The sequence below is a fragment of the Engystomops pustulosus genome, chromosome 8 (genome assembly GCF_040894005.1).
Source record: "Engystomops pustulosus chromosome 8, aEngPut4.maternal, whole genome shotgun sequence".
Classification (NCBI taxonomy): domain Eukaryota; kingdom Metazoa; phylum Chordata; class Amphibia; order Anura; family Leptodactylidae; genus Engystomops; species Engystomops pustulosus.
Window position 1 is genome coordinate 45,960,466 of NC_092418.1, and position 20,986 is coordinate 45,981,451.

Below are 20,986 nucleotides of genomic sequence, written 5' to 3' on the forward strand. Positions count from 1 at the left end.
CCAAAAACTAAATGAAAGTGTATATAAACCTGTACCCTTGTAGTCTAACCACATTGTCACCACACAGAGAAATAGAGGGATCATGAAGTGTCTGCCCCTGCCCACCCCCCGAAATCATACACTGACCATCACGGAGTGATAGCAGCTAAAACAGCATTAAAACTGAGTAGAATTGTAAAGTAAAGGGATTAAAAATTATCTTCCCTTCTTAACATCACTAGGGGATTGAAATTTGAGATTTTTCTTTCATGGGCAAACTACTTTAAGCCTTAAGAATTGGGAGCTTAAAGGTTATAAGTATACAAATTGGATTATGGAAGATAAAATTGTTAATTCCTTTAGGGGATTACAAATAGAAAAGGGCTTAGAAAAAGATGGATATTGAAAGAAAGGTACAGATTAGAAACATTTTAGGCAAATTTGTAGAAAGACCATGCAGGATGGGCCATGTAAGAAGTTAGCTTTATTTGATGACACTATTTGTCAGAAAATAAAGTTATCCATAGCATATCTTTTTTTTTTAAAATAGTGTCAATAAGAGGGAAACATTTCCCTACATGTTCAAAGGGGAACGAGAACTGGGAACGGACATTGGGTTTAAGCAATGGTACAGAGCCATTGAAGAAATGTCACGAACATCCACCTGCATTAATCACATGGAGCAACGTTGAAAAAGGTGCCTAGACAGACTAGCACACTGTATAAAAGATTATTCAAATTAGTGCTTGAAGGGCTGTCAGAAAAAGGTATTACAATACACGTTTGGTGGAAATGTCCTGATATCCAGGAATTTGGGACTCAAATTTTTAATTTAATTTCCGCAATCGAAGGTATGAAAGTAGATCCTGCTCCAGTACTGGCACTACTGCATAACATATAGGACTGGAAAATGTTAACACCCTAATAAGGTGTCCAATTTTGTATATACTTAAAGGGCACCTACCACCCCTATTCTACCTATAAAGGTAGAAGGGGTGGTAGGTGGATGGATGGGACGTGAGGATAGCCCTTTTTTGGGCTAATCCTCACGTCCCGGGTGTCTTTTAGAAAACTTTATTGTAGCTATATGCCAATTTTTTTTCTGCGGCTACTGGGGCGTGGAGTAGCCGGACATGAGGCTACTAGTCGCGGCTACTCCACACCCCAGTAGCCACGTTACTCCGCCTACCAGATAATCTTCGGCGCGCGTAGCTACCAGGAGCCCTCATCAGTCCCCCGTCTACTGCGCATGCGCAGTAGTTCCGACCCCAGAGCCGCGGACGCGCAGCCCGCGGGCTACCCGAACGAGGGCGCGCAGCTACCAAGAGCTGCGCGCCGAAGATTATCTGGTAGGCGGAGTAACGTGGCTACTGGGGCGTGGAGTAGCCGCGACTAGTAGCCTCATGTCCGGCTACTCCACGCCCCAGTAGCCGCAGAAAAAAATTAGCATATAGCTACAATAAAGTTTTCTAAAAGACACCCGGGACGTGAGGATTAGCCCAAAAAAGGGCTATCCTCACGTCCCATCCATCCACCTACCACCCCTTCTACCTTTATAAAATTATAAAACAATGGAAATATGGAAAGAAAAAAAATTGCAGATGTGGGAGATCAGTCCCTATGTAATTAAGAAATAAGGAAGTAAACTTATAGTCTTCCTTTTCTCTTTTTTATTATTGATTTCCTCTACTAAAAAAAAAAAAAAATCCATAGTTCTTGTGATAGTTTTTCTGTGTATGTACCCACCTTCTACAAAGTAGCTGAGGTGCAGATAATATATATGTATCCAACTCCATCACCGTATCCACTACAGAGGATTGTCAAGAGCGCAGCCTCAGATCCTCCCTCCATGTGATGTGGATTATATATCCAGATGAAAAACTCTTTACACAAAGTTGCTATTTTTATGACTTTATTTTAGATCTATAGTAGCACTAACATTGACAGCAGCCCTCTTCACAGCACTGTTAGCATCAAGTAATCTTTGGCTGCTGCACACTCAGCATCCAAGGATTAACATTCCTGTTACTTTATTAATATTTACACTAGATGAGTGCAGTGAATTGCTTGGCTTACATGTAGCACTTTATAACCTCAGAATTGTTTCTTGTTTTCCACAGACTTATTATTGCATTGCTACCGATGTGTACTTCTTTGCTGATCTTATTTCCTTATTCAAAACATATTGAAAACATGTTAGCGACAGCAGCTGATCGAATCCAGTGTAAATCTAATGGCTAGATCTTATTATGAAACATTTATTAAAAGGGAAATTAAAATAGGAATTCTCAAACTGCTTTTATAATGAACATCACTGTTCCACTCACTTTATACCTGGCTCCCTGAATGCAAACTGGTTTTAGCCATGGGGAAGTATGTTACAAGGCTGCAATCCTTGTGCAATCATCATCATCTCTCCTCTCTGCAAGCTCTTCCTTCCTCCTGGAGCATGAGACAGCTAACTGCAGGTAGGGAAGAGGAGGAAGAAGAGGAGAAGGGAGATAATGATGACAGCAAAGATTAAAAATATTCAAGGAAATTATGTTTCTTCTTTAACTATAGAATCTAGGTCGGACATCTAGCACCTGGATGAAGGATTGTAAGTAAGCCAAGCATACTGACATACTGGTGTGTGCCCTCTCTGGCAGGATCTACTCTTCTTTTCCTGTGCCCTTTTTTAAAAAAAATAAGGCAATATAAAATAATGCAAATGAGCCCGAGGAGCTCCAGGCACCATTAACACCTATGGAACCCCTCTGTCTTCTTTGCCGTTTCTGTTTTGTAAAAATCAGGGCATAAGAAGTTAAAAGAGCACATCCTGCCACAGGAGTCATAAACCAATATGTCAGTGTGCTTGGTTTCAATCATTCATCCTGGTGGTAGGAAACCTACCATCATGGATCTACCCAAGTCCTATCCTTTTTTTTAATTAAATCTTTACTGGCCCAGGACGGTCTAAAACTTAGTCCAATATATATGCTAACTTTCTCAAGAGGCTACTAGAGCAAGGAGTAACCATGCCATGGAGCGGGAGCTACGGCTACTACATGCACCAGTAGCCGCTTTTGCTTTCCTCCTTCAATGTTCATGCACACAACTACGGGTTCTTAATTGAGTGTGTGCAGCATCAGTGAGCGTTGTGCTGAAGATGGGATAGAATGGATCTAAACAGGCTACTGTGGCGTTCAGTAGCCGTAGCTCCCGCGCCATGGCATGGCTACTCCAAGCCCCAGTAGCCTCTTGAGAAAAGTTGCATATATATTGGCCTATTTTCTAACCATGTTCTATGTCATAATGTCTATTCCATAAAATGTACTTTACCCTGCAATTAATAATAGAATTAATAATAGGATTAAAACAACCAGACATCCATTTGTTCTGGATTGCAAAGCCAAATGTCACAGAATTTAATTATATCAACATAGAATATCAAAATATAAAACATTATTCTATATTAGCGGGTTTACTTCAATAGAAAATAGTGTTTATTTATATGTGTAATATTTAGACTTTTACATGGTTGTGTCCATTTACTTTTTTACCTACCATTCTGGTTGCATAATCAGGGTTTCAGTACATAGCGTTTGGAGACAACTGGGTTGCAGCATTTTGTTAACTTCTCCACCCAGGCCAGTGACACATGAGCGAGTGTGAGATTTACCAGCCCAAACGCTAAGCAGCTGAATTGGCACAGGATGGTTATTATTTCTAATATCTGAAGACTCACTAAGGGCAGGTTCTGTTCTACAGGACTGGCGCATAGCAAATGAGGAGCCAATATATAAAAAAGGGTCAAAAAGCGATCCTGGAAACTACAAACCTGTGGGTCTAACAGCAGTTGTGGCAAAAATATTTGAGGGGTTTGTTAGAGATACTTATCCTGGAGTATCTCACTGTACATACCTTATCACCCAGTATCAGCATGGGTTTATGAATGATAAGTTCGGACAGACTTATCTGATCAGCTTCTGTGAGGAGGAAAGGTCTAGCTCTAGACTGGACCTGGAGGAGGCTGTGGATGTTGTGCATCTGGACTTTTCCAAAGCATTTGATACAGTGTCTACAGCTTAGAAAAAAAAAAGACATCTGAGGGGAGACCTTATTACAATGTAAGAAATGTTTTAATTGGGCAGTACAGAGATCTCTCCAAAGATCTTTTTATACCTAGGACTTTGGCCAGGACAAGGGGCAATCTACCACGCCTAGAGGACAGACAGACAGGGATTTTTTTACTTTAATAGCAGTGCAAGTGTTGTAATGGTTGTTAATTTGAACATGGTCTGGATGCCTTTCTAAAGAGAAATATCACCACATTTTATAGGTGGTGGATTTATAAACGCACTTGCGCCACAATTCTGGTGGTTTTGCACCAAAACGCTGTCTAAAATGCCTTGCACCACAGGGCTTGTAGACCTTTTTTGTCACTTTCCCGACTTGTCCGAATAAGGGTGAGATGTGAGATGTCTCACAAGAAAGGGGCATGGTTTGTGGGAAATCGTCCATGCGCCCAAAATTCTGGTGGACAGTTTAGACCAACTAAAAGTCTTATACTGCATCAGAATTCATCATCACAGTGAAAAATCTGTCGCAGCAAAAGACAAGTGTTTTCCAGCTAGAAAGTGGCGGAACCTGAGACAAATTGATACACCCCCCCCCCCCCATTGTATGGGAATAAAACTTTTTGCAAGTAATTTCTTTTGATCCAGGCATCAGCCTTCCAGGGTTTTTGCCTCCTTCTGTATCGATCAACACGGTATGATTTAATAGGTTTGACTTGATGGACGGAAATCAGAAAAGTTGGGAGGGGTGACTGGTCCCTCCTTTAGGTTACTAAATGACGTATTTCAGTTTACTAACCAATTAGCCTCAAAAACAAGGCTGTTTAATATATATTTAAAAGCAGGAAAGCAAATGCTCTTGTGCTGGTAGCTGTAGTAGATGTCCACTATATGTCAGAACTACCCAGAAAACAATTTTAAACTGAGAAATAAAAACACTAACTTGAGTTAAATACAAAAATATATAAAACATTTAGCAATACAGTTGGCCTATAAACTAAAGACATGGTGTTCCTTTGAGGAATAAGGGAATATATACATTTGCTTCAGAACGTCCTCTGTAGCCCAATAATGTCACTATAATTTCAACCAGGAGAAAAACAGAAAAGGCCAATTTAACAAGTAAGTGAATCATGAGAGATTTCTGAAAAAAGCCATGTGTATTTTATATTCAGCTTTTCATTAAAAAACAAACAAACATAAAGCATCAGTAATGCATGTCAGTGGCAGGATCCCTAAAATGATGGCCCTTACATTGCTGGGAGATAAATCTATGATGGAGCACCCAGTGATGCAAGTTATATCATTTTAAGCTACTGAAAGTAAAATTAAAATCAATGATATGCTTCTTTCCCATTAAAGAATCTATATTCAACAATTAAATTAAATATATTTTACTTTCTTATATTAAAAAGTAATCTAGAATCAAAATCATTTGCCCCAGATAAGGCACCAAGTGATCGTGTCCTCTGGCAACCTGACCTAGTTCTGTCCGTTTAAGCAGAATCATTTCTCTGTATCTGCAGTAATTTAAAGGGAGTTGGGCTGCTCTTTTCCCTCCAAGAGGATTCCATTACACAAGTTCTCCAAGATAGAAGGTCAATTTCAAGAAAATTTACTTTAATGCAAATTTGTTTTAAGTGTTCAGTGGGAAGAGCCAAATTCAGCAAGTGCTCAGGTTTTCTCTGATACTGGTCCTCTGTCATGGGACACAATAGTATTCTGCAATAACGATGGGATTAGTTTTAGGGCTAAGAGACCTGGCCCATGAAGCCCAGACCTTGTGCTGGCCATATTTCACAAACAGAGTGCAGAGGAAGGGATCATGATTACAGTTCAGAATTGCTGTTTTCTGGAGAGGAATGGACTCCATGCATCATACGTATCCCTATGATGCTCAAAGACCCATCCATGTCAAGTCCGAAAAATCTGCTATTGTTCAGTTCGTAATTCGGGGACCGATCATGGGCTTGTGTTCAAGTCCCTATACATAACACAGCTGAGAGATTTCCTTTGAATTAACTGAAGTGAACAAAAGATGCAGGGCAGACAACAACCTGGAGTGTTCTCCTGGACATACTAACAATGACATGACTTTCCGTGTGCAATTCCATTTAAAAGGTTATATGTATTGCAGAGTTTATAGCTGTTAAACATGTAAAGTACTCCTAGGGTGTCCAATCACATAAAAATGAGAACATACACAAGATCTTGCCATACATAAAAAAGTGTCAGGGTCAATAACAGGGCTGTCTATAGGTTTTTTCATGAACAAAAAAAAAAAAAAAGTCCTCACAACTAGGTAATTGAATAACTCTTATTACTAATTTAGGTTTCATTGGCACATATTAAGTCCATAAAAGTGCTATAGTGAAGACATTAGTATGACTATGACTACATTCAAACAGCTGTCATAGCATTTGCCCCATCTATCTTAAAAAAACAGAGGTTTTCTGTGCATTGTTAGAATTACAAATGGAGAAAAGGGGAGACCTAGAGAGACAAAAATCTGCAATATATTTTTTCGTATTTTACATTAAAGGTATCCAAGATTAACGGAGCCATCAAAATGACTTGATAAAATAGTGCCATAGAAGTGATGGAAGGTAAACCCACTAGTTCCAATGCTGAGTAGGGCCAGGCAGTGTTCTATAGCTGAAATGGTCAGATGAGCTAAACAGAAAATGACCGGCTTCTTTATTTACTTTTTTATAATTCGTTTTGAGAATTTTGCCTGCAACAGTCATGTCAGATCATAACATCATGGTAGATAATTTAGCACAAAATTGCCTGCAATCTTGTACACTGCACTCCAGGGTCATGCAAACCCCGTACAATGTAATCCCAGGACTAACTTTACCCTATACTCTACACTCACAATCCTGTGAACCCACAAGCGGCGTCCTGAAGAACTCTGGATCCTGCACACTAAACTAGGTGCCAAATTATCTTGTAATGTGTTTAGAAGAGTCTTGCAAAAGCTGCACCATTTCATACATAGCTTATTTGAAAACATGCAGCACTTTAGCTACAGGTCATCTTTATGTGGTGGCGGGTGATGCATTCTCTACATATCCATCTGGGGAAAGGCGCTTGATTACCGAGAATTCACCTCCAGTGCACAAGGACCTGCAAGATGACAAAAATTGAAAGTAAAAGGGATGAATGCCAAAGCAAGACACATAAATCTGCATATTATATGAACATCTAAAACTTAAAGGGTTTTTTCAAGGTTTTAAAAACATGGCTACTTATATTTGCAAAAATATTATGCAGCTTAGTCCCAATACCACGTACTACCTATAGTCAGATGTGGCGCTGATTTGGAAGAAAGTAGGGGGGTTTTTTCAAACCTTGGACAATCCCTTTAAGGGGAGGTCTAAATGTGAAAGTTACAGTCCTAGTTATAGTTTGAAACAAATTTTTTTGATTAATCCTTTTATGACCGGGGTTCCTTGGTTCCTGAATGTCCAGGTCAATTTTTGCAGTTCTGTACACCAAATGATGGTTATCCACTTTACATCATCATTTACATCATAACAATTTATACCTTGTTTTTGTTCATGTGAGATCTTAACTTGATGGAATAATTTTATTGAGAACAATTTTTAATTAGCAGACAAATTATTAAAAATGTGAAAAAATATGCTCTTTTTGTAATTTTTCCCTCATTAAAAATTTTTAAATAAGCAACAAAATTGTATAAACCTTTAGCATAATATGTTAAAAACATAAACAGTATCAATCCATTACTATTTCCCAGGTTCAGAGACAGAGGGTGCAGGTGCTTTTGCAAAGTGTCTTCTGCAGAACCTAAAGCATTCTGTCTTCAGCTGACAGGCTGGAAAGAGGCTAACTTCATTCTGGTGTCATATTAAAGAGGATAATATCCCCCTTTAATAGAATATCAGGATTGCATTTCAAGGCGACACAGAACCGGCGATATCCACTCTGAAATTTACAGACGGGAATTGAGACCTGTATTTAAAAATATAATTTTTACTGCAACTTTAACAATGTATATCTCTGGTTCTGTTTTACCTAGAAACACAATCCTGACACCAGAATTGTGTTTATATATATATATATATATATATATGCTCTCCGCAGGGGACGTGCAAACAGGAAGTATATATCAGTATGAAAGTTGTGACGGGGGTTGAGACACTATAGCAATGATTTGGTTTGGCACAGGCAATGGTGGAGATTAATCAATTTGTCTAAAACACTTTGCACCCCTGGTATGACTAAGGGCGTGGCCTCAATCATCATCAGATACTGTTAAGAATCTACTGTAGCAGAAGGCTGTTTGTCCCTGTAGCTTTCCAAGGTGGGAGTAGGAGATCGGCTACGGTTGATCCCTAGGTACCGATGTTCCTAGAATTCCCTGAAAATAAGTGAATTCAAGTATTTTACAATCACCTGAACATTCATCTTTACAAACATTTTATGTTTTCTCATTCTCCTGTTGCTTCTACTTGTGCTGACACAGAGGTGATCACTTCAGCTTGTGGGCCACAGCCTTCATCCAGACGCGCCCTCTTCGTCTCTGGTTCTTTAGGGATCTCCCGATCTACTGCAGAGGACACAGACACAGGGAGAGAGGTGCTTGCCTGAGCAGCAAGAAGCTGCAGGGGGTTGGTAAGAGCTGCCCGAAAACAAGACGGAAAAGGGAGTTTATTATATTTCATCAGCAGTAACAAGTCATCACTTCTGTCAGATGGGACATGGATTCCTTTTTCCGGTCATTCAAAACTATTATGCTTGATATTGCTTTTACTTACCAGCTAGTCTAGACACATAATAATCTTACTAATATGCTTTAAGGGAACCTGTCAACACATTCTCACATATACTGCCAGTGACTGGTTCCTATGGAGCAATATTTAATGACTGACTCCCTTATTATAGCTAAAAAGTTTTTAGCTAAAAAGTTTTGCTTACATCCACATAAATCACCTTTTGTCTTATATTACCTGGCATCAGAGGGGGAGTGTCCTGCTCGACCGGCCCCTCCCATCTACTCCTCCGCATGCCTTATGCCTCCTTACTGGTCACAGTTCATGTCATGTGACCAGAGTGACATTATCTCAGGTACTTTAGCCTCTTAATAATTGCAAAGTGTAGCCCATGCATGTATCTGACTACATGAAGTCACAGAAGCCTCCACGGACTTCTACTCCTCTCCATTCTTCATGGAGGCTGCTGTGATTTCATGTAATCACATACATGGTGTACAGTTTGCTATTGTCAGGAGACAGAGACCCGCGATGATGTCACTGGTCACATGTCATGAATGCAACACAAGGCACCGTGTAAAAAGATTGACACAATATTTCTCATCTGTACATAGAGCTTTATATGTCTGTAGTTGAATATTAGCAGTCCATAAGTACAAGGAGGCAGAGCAGGGATTTGAAGAGACACAGAGCTGTCAGAAGAATGGGGCATGGTTCACTGGTATCTCTGACTTAATTAAGGTACAGTGCTCCACTGGCAGCTAATTTTAGGTGATATGGGGAGGACTTGTAACCCTTTATCAGCAGGCATTGTTAGTCGGGGATGAGGGGGGGGGGGGAGCAAATCTGGTGATAGGTCCACTTTAACAGGGGGCTAATAAAATTATCTGAAACAAAACGGAGAGGGGTAGATCTGTATAGCGTTACCTGTATATGGACACATAAATTTTAAAGGAAACCTACCATTTCAAATGGTAGGGGTAAGCTGTAAATACCGAGCACCAGCTCAGGGTGAGCTGGTGCCGGTACTTACTTTCGTTAGTGTTATTAACCCCCTGTATCGTGGTTTTAACACTTTTTAAAGTTTACAGCAGAAGCTGCTTCGGCGCTGCGTGCAACGTCTCCGGCATTTCCTATGTAGACGCGTGCACGCAGCAGTTTTGGCTATAAACTTTAAAAAAATGTTAAAACCGTGATACAGCGGTTAATAACACCGGCACCGGTACCAGCTGGTGCTCGGTATTTACAGCTTACCCCTACCATTTGAAATGATAGTTTTCCTTTAATATATAAACTAGGCTGTCTACGTACCATACATATTTCCGTGGAAGCCGGCAGTTGTCACAGCCTCCTTTGTCACCATTGGAGAGTGCTGGGCTATACTGACTGGAGTCGCTGGCTGGAGAAGTGTAACTTTCTGCCCCTGAACAGTTTGGGGCAATGCACTTGCTACAGTCTGAATTACTCGGCTTGCAGTTGGAAGAGTAGGAATTGTAGCAAATGTAATCGTATTCACCTCATCTTTGATGCCTGCAATATGATAAAGAACATTTTTGTGTCACATATAGAAGTTAGAATATGAAATTATGGAGGCCCAACCAGAACCACCAATCTGGGTTTAGTGATGCAGCATGTCAGTGGCACTCCATGCTATCTGGGTATGCAGACAACAATAGCCAGCCATATCCATTGGAATAGGACCACACTGCAGTTCTCCTAAATTTGTAGTTCAAAGTTTTAAGTTGTTCACGGTCTCTCAGCTCTCAGATAACATTAAAGAGGTGCATCTGAAATGCAACATGAGGGGCGACAAGAGTAACCGGAGGTCATTTAACATTTGGCTCTTCATTAAAATGTAACCTATGTGCAACCCATTATTACAGACACATAACTGCACATAATGTGCAATTCTATTCATTCCTCAGTATTGCAACTATCCCTTAGCTCAGGGGTCGGGAACCTATGGCTCGCGAGCCAGATATGGCTCTTTTGATGGCCGCATCTGGCTCGCAGCCGGGGCTCCTATCCAGGGGCGTAACTACAGCCACAGCTGCTGCTACAGTGCCTGTCAAGAACAGGGTCCCGTATTTGGCCGTATGTCCGGGGCCCCTGTTGTTCCCCCGGCTGTAGTTATGCCCCTGGATGTATTCGGCAGAGCAGCGCAGTGGTACGCGGGGTTAATTCAGGGGCGGCACCTCCGTCTCCTTCCCTGCAGCAGCCTCCTCCGTGTGTGAGAGGGAGGGGGAGGAGACTGTCTGCCTGCTGCCAATCCCAGCGTTGGATGTAGCAGTGCGGGAGATGCATACATGAGACCAGAGAGCTGCACACTCCGGAGGCATCCAGCACCTGAATAGAAGGATTCAACAGCCCGGATCAGCCAGAGAGAAGTCCTCCCTCCCCCCAGTGTCCTGCCACACTCTGCACTAACCCCTTAGTGTCCTGTGTGCAGGAGCAGCTATGAAGCTCCTAAGTGTCCCTTTAAAGACCCATCTGCATCATCCCCTCATATCTTCCCCCACCACTGCATTTCTACATTAATGTGAGGTTCTGCAGCAGCTTAGACACATGTTGGCATCTGTATAGGGATGTTCTGCAGCGGTTGGCGTCTGTATGGGGATGTTCTGCAGCGGTTGGCGTCTGTATGGGGATGTTCTGCAGCGGTTGGCGTCTGTATGGGGATGTTCTGCAGCGGTCGGCGTCTGTATGGGGATGTTCTGCAGCGGTCGGCGTCTGTATGGGGATGTTCTGCAGCGGCTGGCGTCTGTATGGGGATGTTCTGCAGCGGTTGGCGTCTGTATGGGGATGTTCTGCAGCGGTTGGCGTCTGTATGGGGATGTTCTGCAGCGGTTGGCGTCTGTATGGGGATGTTCTGCAGCGGTTGGCGTCTGTATGGGGATGTTCTGCAGCGGTTGGCGTCTGTATGGGGATGTTCTGCAGCGGTTGGCGTCTGTATGGGGATGTTCTGCAGCGGTTGGCGTCTGTATGGGGATGTTCTGCAGCGGTTGGCGTCTGTATGGGGATGTTCTGCAGCGGTTGGCGTCTGTATGGGGATGTTCTGCAGCGGTTGGCGTCTGTATGGGGATTTTCTGCAGCGGTTGACGTCTGTATGGGGATTTTCTGCAGCGGTTGGCGTCTGTATAGGGACAAGCTCAAATGTAAATTATCTATTTTTTATTTTAAAGGGAATTACCATTGTTTCGGTCCAGTGGCGGCTTAGTACACGGGGGAGGAACACTCCTTGCTGTACTAATGACTGCTGGTGCGATTGTTCTGTCAGTGGCCTTTTAAACATATTGTACGGCTCTCGCAGAATTATATTTTAAAATATTTGGCGCTTATGGCTCTCTCAGCCAAAAAGGTTCCTGACCCCTGCCTCAGCTTAAAGGGGTTCTCCAGGAAAAAGTGGCATGGTGCCCATTCACTACAGTCACTCAATGCATGGTGGACAAAGCTTTTGGCTTCTAGTTCCATTCAAAAAGGCGTCCAACTTTCAGCAAGAAAATGCTTTTCATTCTTGTCTTTCTGACTGTATTTGTGTGCCCGTTTTGCTTTTCAGTCTATGGTGGAGATTAATCAAAAGAGGTAAAATTGTTCTAGTTGCCCATGGAAACCAATCAGAGCTCAGCTTTAATTTTATAAACAGCTGTGGAAAAATGAAGGTTGAGCTCTGATTGGTTGCCAACTAGAACTGTTTGGCTCTCAGGAACTTCTGATAAATCTCCCCCAATGAGTCCATGTTTGTGTAAACTGAAAATTATGTTGATAGAAATGAAGATTTAAAAAAAATATATGTTTTTTATTGTATAATGTGAAAAATTACATTGGTTCTAATTCTGTAAATTTTTAAGGAGAATCTCCTAAACATTTTGTCCTGGAGAACACTGGCATAAAATTGTCAATTTGGAAAAATGCTCTAAAGTACAAGTAGCAATTGACCTGTATGAACAACACTTGACTAGTACATCCAGCCCAGAAGATGTATTTTTAGAAAAATCCAGTAGTGTAGAAATAGGATATTACTGCTTTCAAGCTGCATGTTCTGTTCTCTGTTGTCAGAGAGCCACACTCCATCTTTAACCAATGTATCATGTGTCATATTTTCATGCTAGGTAGAAAGTGTCCAACAATCATAGCAAATTGTCTATGGTTGTTGCAAATAACATGCACAGTTAACGAGTGTGAAAGTCGAGTGTAAAAGGAACAAATGGCATCTTGTCAAAATTAGCAAAATATTCTGACCTCTGGCAGCTGAGGCACCATCCATAACTGTTCCACGCAGGTCATCTCTGGTACATGGTGGCCTCTGGTTTGCAATAATGTATCCATTTGCAGAATTGGTAGGGGTCGTCAATACCTGCACCATGGTGACAGTAGGTGCTTGCTGCACCACATGGATGGCATGACTCGTTGGCTGCGATGTCATGATGGAAGCAGGCATGTATGCCAAAGGTTTTGCCACAAAATTTGTTTGGGGTACAGGCTTTGCCATGATAACTGGCTGAGCACTCACCGGAGAACCTGTCACAAAAAAAGAAATACATATTGGTTTGTAACAACAAACAACTAAATAACTAAAGAGTTATAAATTGTCTCAACAGCCGTGGCTTCAAAGCACATGGCAGGGTTCAATAGACCAGTATGGCTCCTGCAGCTAAGCTATCGTAATGCAAGTGTGGAAGCTCAGTCAGTGCACATGAAATGTGAAAGACAAGTCGCAGTCACTGATAGCATGATCATGTTACCACCTTGGGGATACCAGCACAATGCCCAAATCACTTTATGTAACATAGATTGTGACCGTTCATGGGTCTCCTTCCATGTATGTCAATTAAAGGGCACCTGTCACCAAGGACCTCACAGGTTGCTTTTAAACCTAGTTTTTTGGCTTTTGGACTTATTTCTGCTTGTTTTATGCCATTTGCATGAACACCTTTACAAAATGTTTAGTGCCATGGAATTAATGGTGCTCTAAGAATAATAATATTAGCCATTTCCTAATCCTAGCAGTAAGGAGGGAGTATTCTCTAATTAGCCACACATTACTTAATTTATTGTTCACAGGATTTGGTTATGCAGTTAACGTCACAATTTAGAACGACTGTGTGCATGGAGGAATCCTATGTGCGGTCCGGAGCCCAGCTGCTTGGCTTAAATTAATTAGACAAGAAGAAGAGGTGGATTCCAGCATTTCGAGTAAAAAAAAAAAAAAAAAGCTGTTAAAACATTAAATTTAATATGTCTTCGTAAAAACTGCTTGTAGCAGGTAACATCGACATGGAGACACAGGACACAAAAACAGAGCTGCGGTAACGCGTTTCGGACTACAACATCCTAGTCCTTACTCATACCTGGTCTGTCCAGCGTCTCCATGTCGATGTTACTTGCTACAAGCATGTTTTTATGAAGACTTATTAAATGTTACATTTTAACAGCTTTTTTTAATCGAAATACTGGAATCCACCTCTTCTTTTTGTCTATTCAATTTAAAGCAAGCAGCTGTCTGGACTCCGGACTGAACCTAGGATTCCATGCACAAAGTCGTTCTTCTAAATTGTCGGACCCACTCATGGTGAGCCGTTTTTCTATTTCTTTTTTTAGGATTTAAACTTCACTTCCCTTTTGTATAGATTATTGGCACATGCTCCCACTTGCCTTTAAGATACATTTTTTCATATTTTGTCACCAGAACTTTACCCCTCATACCAGTAATAAATACCTGTAAAGGGTTAAGAGTCCTCCTCATATCACCTAAAATTATCTGCTACTGAGGCACAGCTGTTTTTCTGACACGCAAATGAATAAAGGTGAGTCAACTACTGAAGAGAAGAGTCACATTTTTCTCTCCGGCTGCTGGTGAGCCACGCCTCCTTTTTTTGACTGACAGCACAGTGTCTCTTCCCTGACCACTTTCTGTCCTTACCGGAATGCTGTCCCTCTCTTTCTGCATGGTGAGTTTAGCATTGAGCACTGTGTGTTCTTCTCACCATTTCACATACCCTTGGGTGGAGCCAAGTGGTGAAAGACACGAGCCACATGACAGTGAGACCCATCATTTGGCTTTACATCTTTTTAAGTTTTCAGGTTTGTGTGTTTTCAACTGCCTCAAAACATTTGTCTCATGTATGATCAACTTCTTTTATTTTATAGGCACATGTTCACACATGTTTTTCCAAATTAAGAGGATTTATATGTGCATATAAGTGAAAAAGATCCGGGGGGGCGTGACCGGATGTTGAAGGGAACAGACGTGTCCCACTGAGCGCTCCACTACCCGGGGCAAATCTGAATTAAATTAGCGGGCCAACGCTCACCCACACATGGGAGGACGACGGGGGCAGACGACACGCCTCTCGAGGAGCCAGGAGAGGCCGGGGATGCCGCATTCCGCGGCGGATTTCTTTAAGAAACGAGCGGTGGAAGTCCCGGCGCCGCGATCCAAGATGGCGCCCGCAACTCAGAGCGGTGAGCAGGCACCCTCCCCCTCTCCCCTGCAGCAGCGCTTACCATGCGCTTCCTATTGTGAGGCCCTGCTGAGCCCGAGTGTGGCGGGGAAGACACCACCATGCCCCCCCACAGCCCCCCTGCCAGCAGAGGCACAAGATATATCTAGTAAATGCCCTGGCAATATAGAGGGGGGTTCTCCTGAACTGCGCCCAGGAGATAAACAAAGCTCCCAGCCGTCTATACCGCAGGAGGGTGACCCGGCTTACCGGAGGTCTCCAGCCCCCTCCCTTACACCCCCTACACCAGGTCCAACTTTCACAGCGGAGGGTATGGAGATGATTGCCCCAGCCATAGAATGGACCTCACTTGCACACCAGCCTTCCATGCCGTCCTCACCCTCTCTATCTCAAGGGGAAGATGAGAGAAACTCTCCAGGAATTGCAGCCGTCAGGGAAACGCTTAATAATGTCCTATTGACATGCTCACCACAGCTGCCTCCTGATTTACACAAGAGCTCTAGTCCGCCATCTACGCCTCAAGTATTATCGCCTATGCCTCTATCCTCCTTGTCTCAGCTGTCTCCACCTCTCCAAGACCCACTTTGGCTCTATATCCAACAAATGCCCACTAAAAAGGACTTTAGAGAGCTGATTGATGAGGTCAAGGAAACCTGCAGGCAAGAGATTGCAGCAGTTCATAAAGATGTACAGCAGGTGGCGCAAAGAGTGGACACACTGGAAGATGATCATAACGCTGCCCGGGCAGTAATCTCGACCTTACAACATCAAATGACTGAGCAAGCTTCAACTATTAGGGATCTGAAACGCCATGTAGAAGATCTTGATAACAGGGGACGCCGGCACAACATTAGAATACGGGGCATTCCAGAACAGCAAGGCGAAGAGAACATACATGGTTACCTGCAGCGGCTGTTTAATATGATCCTGGATAGACCACCGGAGACTCCATTAAAAATGGACAGAGCTCATAGGGCACTTCGCCCGAAAACAAGCGGTCCCCCTAGGGATGTTATTTGTCATATTACTGACTTTGTGACCAAGGAGGAAATTATGAAGCGCTCTCGACAACTCAAATCAGTATCGTTCCTTGGCTCTCGGCTCCAACTTTTTCAAGATCTCTCTTGGATTACGCTCCAACAACGCAGAGCCATCAAACCTCTTCTGGACATGCTACGAGATAAAGGGGTACCATACCGCTGGGGGTTCCCTTTCAGCTTGACGGCTAGAAAAGATGGATTCTCTGCCACCCTCCGCTTCCCGGAGGATCTGCAGGACTTCTGCGAGACCTTCCAGATTGATCCGCCTGACCTCCCTGATTGGCCTCAGCAACCAGCGACACCAATGTTGTCTCCAACTTGGCAACCAGCCCATCCACCTAAGAAGAAGCAGAAAGCCCCGGACCGGAGGCCTCCAACGGGGCGATAAGTATCTATGTCGATGTTTCTCTTTGACCTATTCGCTATGCCTTGATCTGTTAGTATGGGTATATTTCAAATGTATGGTGGGTTAAATGTATCGTATACTAGGATCTTTTGTGTATATTTCTTAACTAATATATACCTCCTTACTTTCTTTGACCTCCCCTCTGCTTAATTGGTCCCCAGTTAGGCCCTTATCATAAGGCCCGGGTGAAACTCAGTGGTTAAAGATAGATTATTCTATACTATGTTGACAATCGGTTGTGATTTTCCCCCCGAAGTGAATCCTCCTGACAGTCTTCGCTCCTTCGCTGAGGAGCTGACATTCCTCTTGTGCTTTGTTACGGTTTTAGGGAGGATTTGCAGCGAGAATGGCAGTAGGCCTCCCTCGCTATTCACACTTTTTGTTCTTATGTTGTTCTTAATTGAAAGTTGTTATTTGATTTTAAGGTACATCCATGGATCCCTTTATAGGTTGTTCTCCAGCGCCCATAGGCCTAGAGTGGAAACAGTATTCGGCTGGGTTCCCCCGGGAGACCCCATAGCCGAGTTTCCATCTGCTCTACTTTTCATTTACAAAGCTCACAGGCCTCACTACTTTGAAAATGGTTAAAGTCTTCTCTCTAAACGTGAAAGGCCTTAACTCAGATGCCAAGAGGCGACTAGCACTTAAAGAAATAAGACATGCTAAAGCTGATATAGTCTTCCTCCAAGAGACACATTTTACAGCATCAGGATCCTTCCATTTCGCTAAACATTGGTTCCCAACAGCCTATATGGCACATGCGCCCACAAAAAAGAAAGCGGGAGTAGCTATACTGATATCCAGCCAATGTCCCTTTCAAATAGTGGATAGTGAGGTTGACCCCCAAGGTCGCTTCATTATTCTTAGGGGTACCATATATGATCTCAATGTAACCCTATGCAATGTTTATGCCCCCAATAATCGTCAGGTGCCCTTCCTCGCTAAGGTTCTCTCCAAATTATACTCGACCCAGAATGAAGTACTCCTACTAGGGGGTGATTTCAATACTATTTTTTCAGACACTGCGGATCGCCTGACCCTTCCTGCACGTCCAACGCCACAGAGTGTGAAATCACTCGCATTACGTTTCCGTCAATTAATTCGTAAGCACTCCCTGTATGATCTATGGCGGGTAAATAATCCTACCGCCAAAGAGTACACCTTCTATTCCCAGCCTCATAGAACTCATTCTAGGATTGATTATTTTTTTGGTAATTACCCTGCCCTAAAAGCCATGCATGTGGCAACTATAGGCCACATTACATGGTCTGATCACGCCCCAGTCGTCATAGATATACAACTGGAAGATGCCCTTTCTAAAACAACGCACTGGCGGCTAAATGATACACTTTTAACGTCAGTACCTTCCAGGGAAACCTTGCGGACAGTCTTGGTTAATTATTTTAAAGAGAACACCCCAACAGCACCTTCGGTCCCGATTCTATGGGAAGCACATAAGACGGTCTTTAGAGGAGAGGCAATATCATTGGCTTCCAAATTAAAGAGAGATAGACTTTTGAATTACTCTAAGTTTAAACAGCAATTAAGTCAAGCGGAGAGGGATTACACGTCTCACCCCACACATTCTCTACTTAGGAAGATCTTAGTGCTCCGCTCGAGAATAAGAGAGCTAGACCTGGTAGATGTCGAACGCATGCTCAAATTCTCCAAACGTAGGTTTTACGAATTTGGGAATAAAGCGCACACGATGCTGGCTCGCCAGCTACGAAATAAGATGGTTAACCAGACACCTTATCACATTAAAGATAGAAGCGGAACCCTACACTATCATCCCGCTAAGATTGCTGAGCTTTTTCACTGTTATTATTCTAGCCTCTATTCATTGCCACCCACACTACCTTCGTCATCCCCTGAATGACGAATAAAACTAGATCAGTATCTCTCCCAGTGTTCTCTACCCCGTTTAACTACAGAGGCCCTAACCCAATTAAACAGAGTGGTGACGCCGGAGGAGATAGAGGAAGTGGTAGGAGACTTGCCGGGAAATAAAGCCCCAGGCCCGGACGGATTTACGTACCTCTATTACAAGACTTTTCTGCCACTTCTTCTGCCTCACATGGTGGAATTATTCAATAAATTTCTTAAAGGCGAGGCGATCCCCCAAACAATGTTGACGTCACATATTACAGTTATCCCTAAACAAGGCAAAGACCCTTCAGAATGCTCCAGCTATAGGCCCATTAGCTTATTAAATACAGATCTTAAGATCTTTACTAAGCTTCTGGCTAGCAGATTAAGTGAATGGCTCCCGCACCTAGTACATAAGGACCAAGTGGGGTTTGTCCGGTATAGACAGGCAGGCGATAACACTCGCCGCACCATTGATCTGATAGATCTGGTGCAGAAAACCAAATCAGAAGCCTTAGTGTTGAGTCTAGATGCTGAAAAGGCATTTGACCGATTAAATTGGCATTACATGTTTCGGACATTAACACACTTTGGTTTCCGCGGACCATTTCTGAACGCCCTGTCCAATCTCTATTCTTTTCCTACAGCGCAAATTAGACTACCGCATGCCCATTCAAATTCCCTGACAATTAATAATGGTACTCGTCAAGGCTGTCCTCTATCCCCTTTATTATATGTTTTAAGCATTGAACCCTTAGCAGCACGCATCAGAAACAACCCAGACATTAAGGGCATTGAGGTACGGGACAAACAGTTCAAAATAGCTCTGTTTGCGGATGATGTGCTACTCACTATCACTGACCCCCTCATATCGCTCCCGAACCTAAACACTGAAATTGAGGAATATAGTAATGTCTCTGGATACAAAATTAACCAGACTAAGTCAGAGGCATTGCCAGTACATCTATCCCCCACATTATTAAGCTCTTTAGAGGACAACTTTCATTATACTTGGAACTTGACCTCCATAAAATACCTGGGGATAAAACTTACCGCATCATATAACTCGCTATACAAAGAAAACTTCCCCTCCTTAATTCAAGATGTGAGGAAGCAGTTACAAAGCTGGCGTACTCTAAATCTCTCTATGCTAGGTAAAATAGCGGCTATAAAAATGTCAATACTTCCCAGATTTTTATATCTTTTTGAAACTCTCCCAGTGAGGGTGCCAGTTAGCACTCTGAGGCAAATCCAATCACTGTTCTTGGATTTTATATGGAATTCCAAGAGGCATAGGATTTCAAAAACAGTCTTAACAGCACCCAAGTCACGAGGGGGTCTGGGACTACCTGATATAGCGGTGTATTATTATGCTACTCATCTAAGACACATAGTATCCTGGACTTCACTGGCGGCCTTCAATAAGTGGACAGAAATTGAGAAGCTCTGGTTAGCCCCCGCTCATCCCGCTGCATTGATATGGGGGCCACCATTGGAAATTCCTACACATTCCCTTTTAGGTCCCATAGCGTTTACTAGAGAGGTTTGGAGAAGATGTCGCATGCGATATTCTCTTGCTACTTTGAAGTCGCCTCTTACCCCGTTTCTATATACACCGGGTCTACCCCAAAGTCTCAAACCGGACTTTGTAAATTTTTGGAGGCCGATGAAAATTTTCCAGATTAGGGACCTGACACACCCAACTACCAAGAACCTCCTTAAGCTATCAGACCTCAGCAGTGCATCTGATCAGTTTGCCCCCGCCGCAAATACGTACCCACAGATCTACCAATATTGTATATCCATACTACAATCTCCCATAATACCGGATCTTACAGAATTTGAGCGGATCTGTCTTAGGGGTTCGGCGTCTAGAGGACTTATCTCAGATTTATACGTCTTGCTCATGGCCCAGACATACCCGAATTCAGATAAACATGCGTACATGACTAAATGGGAGGACTGGCTGGGTAAGACACTTTCGATATTGGATTGGAAAAAGGTATGGGATAAGGCCCCGAAAGGTTCTTTGTCCACTATATACAAAGAAAACCAGTATAAAATCTTGATGCATTGGTACCACACCCCGGCGCTTTTACACAAAATGGATCCAAGCATCCCAGATATCTGCTGGAGGTGTAAAGCCCCAGACGCCACCCTATATCACATCTTTTGGGAATGTGGGGCTATTCAACCTTTTTGGGAGAAGGTTCGATTAGTGATAGAAAGGGTACTGGAGATAAGTTTGTGTAGAGACCCAATTGTCTTTTTGCTAGGGCTTCCTCCACCGGAGATGGGTAAATTGCAGTCAAAACTGCTCCTCCATATTTTGTGTGCTGCAAAGACCCTGATCTCGTTGCACTGGAGACGTCCTGCACCGCCCTCAATGCTAGATCTATATTCCCGCATCAGGCATATACGAACTCTAGAACAT

General features: G+C 42.9%; 1 protein-coding gene across 1 annotated transcript in view; it reads right to left on the reverse strand.

The window, feature by feature from the left end:
* Positions 1-1,874: 1,874 nt before the first annotated feature.
* FOXK1 (forkhead box K1) overlaps positions 1,875-20,986 on the reverse strand; it is a 37,879-nt gene continuing 18,767 nt past the window's right edge. The window contains exons 7-10 of the mRNA XM_072120821.1: positions 13,016-13,294; positions 10,088-10,306; positions 8,460-8,685; positions 1,875-7,166 (exon numbers count right to left, since the gene is read on the reverse strand). Of these exons, the coding sequence (XP_071976922.1) occupies positions 8,495-8,685; positions 10,088-10,306; positions 13,016-13,294 (689 nt within the window). The 3' untranslated portion in view covers positions 1,875-7,166; positions 8,460-8,494. The remainder of the gene's footprint in view (positions 7,167-8,459; positions 8,686-10,087; positions 10,307-13,015; positions 13,295-20,986) is intronic.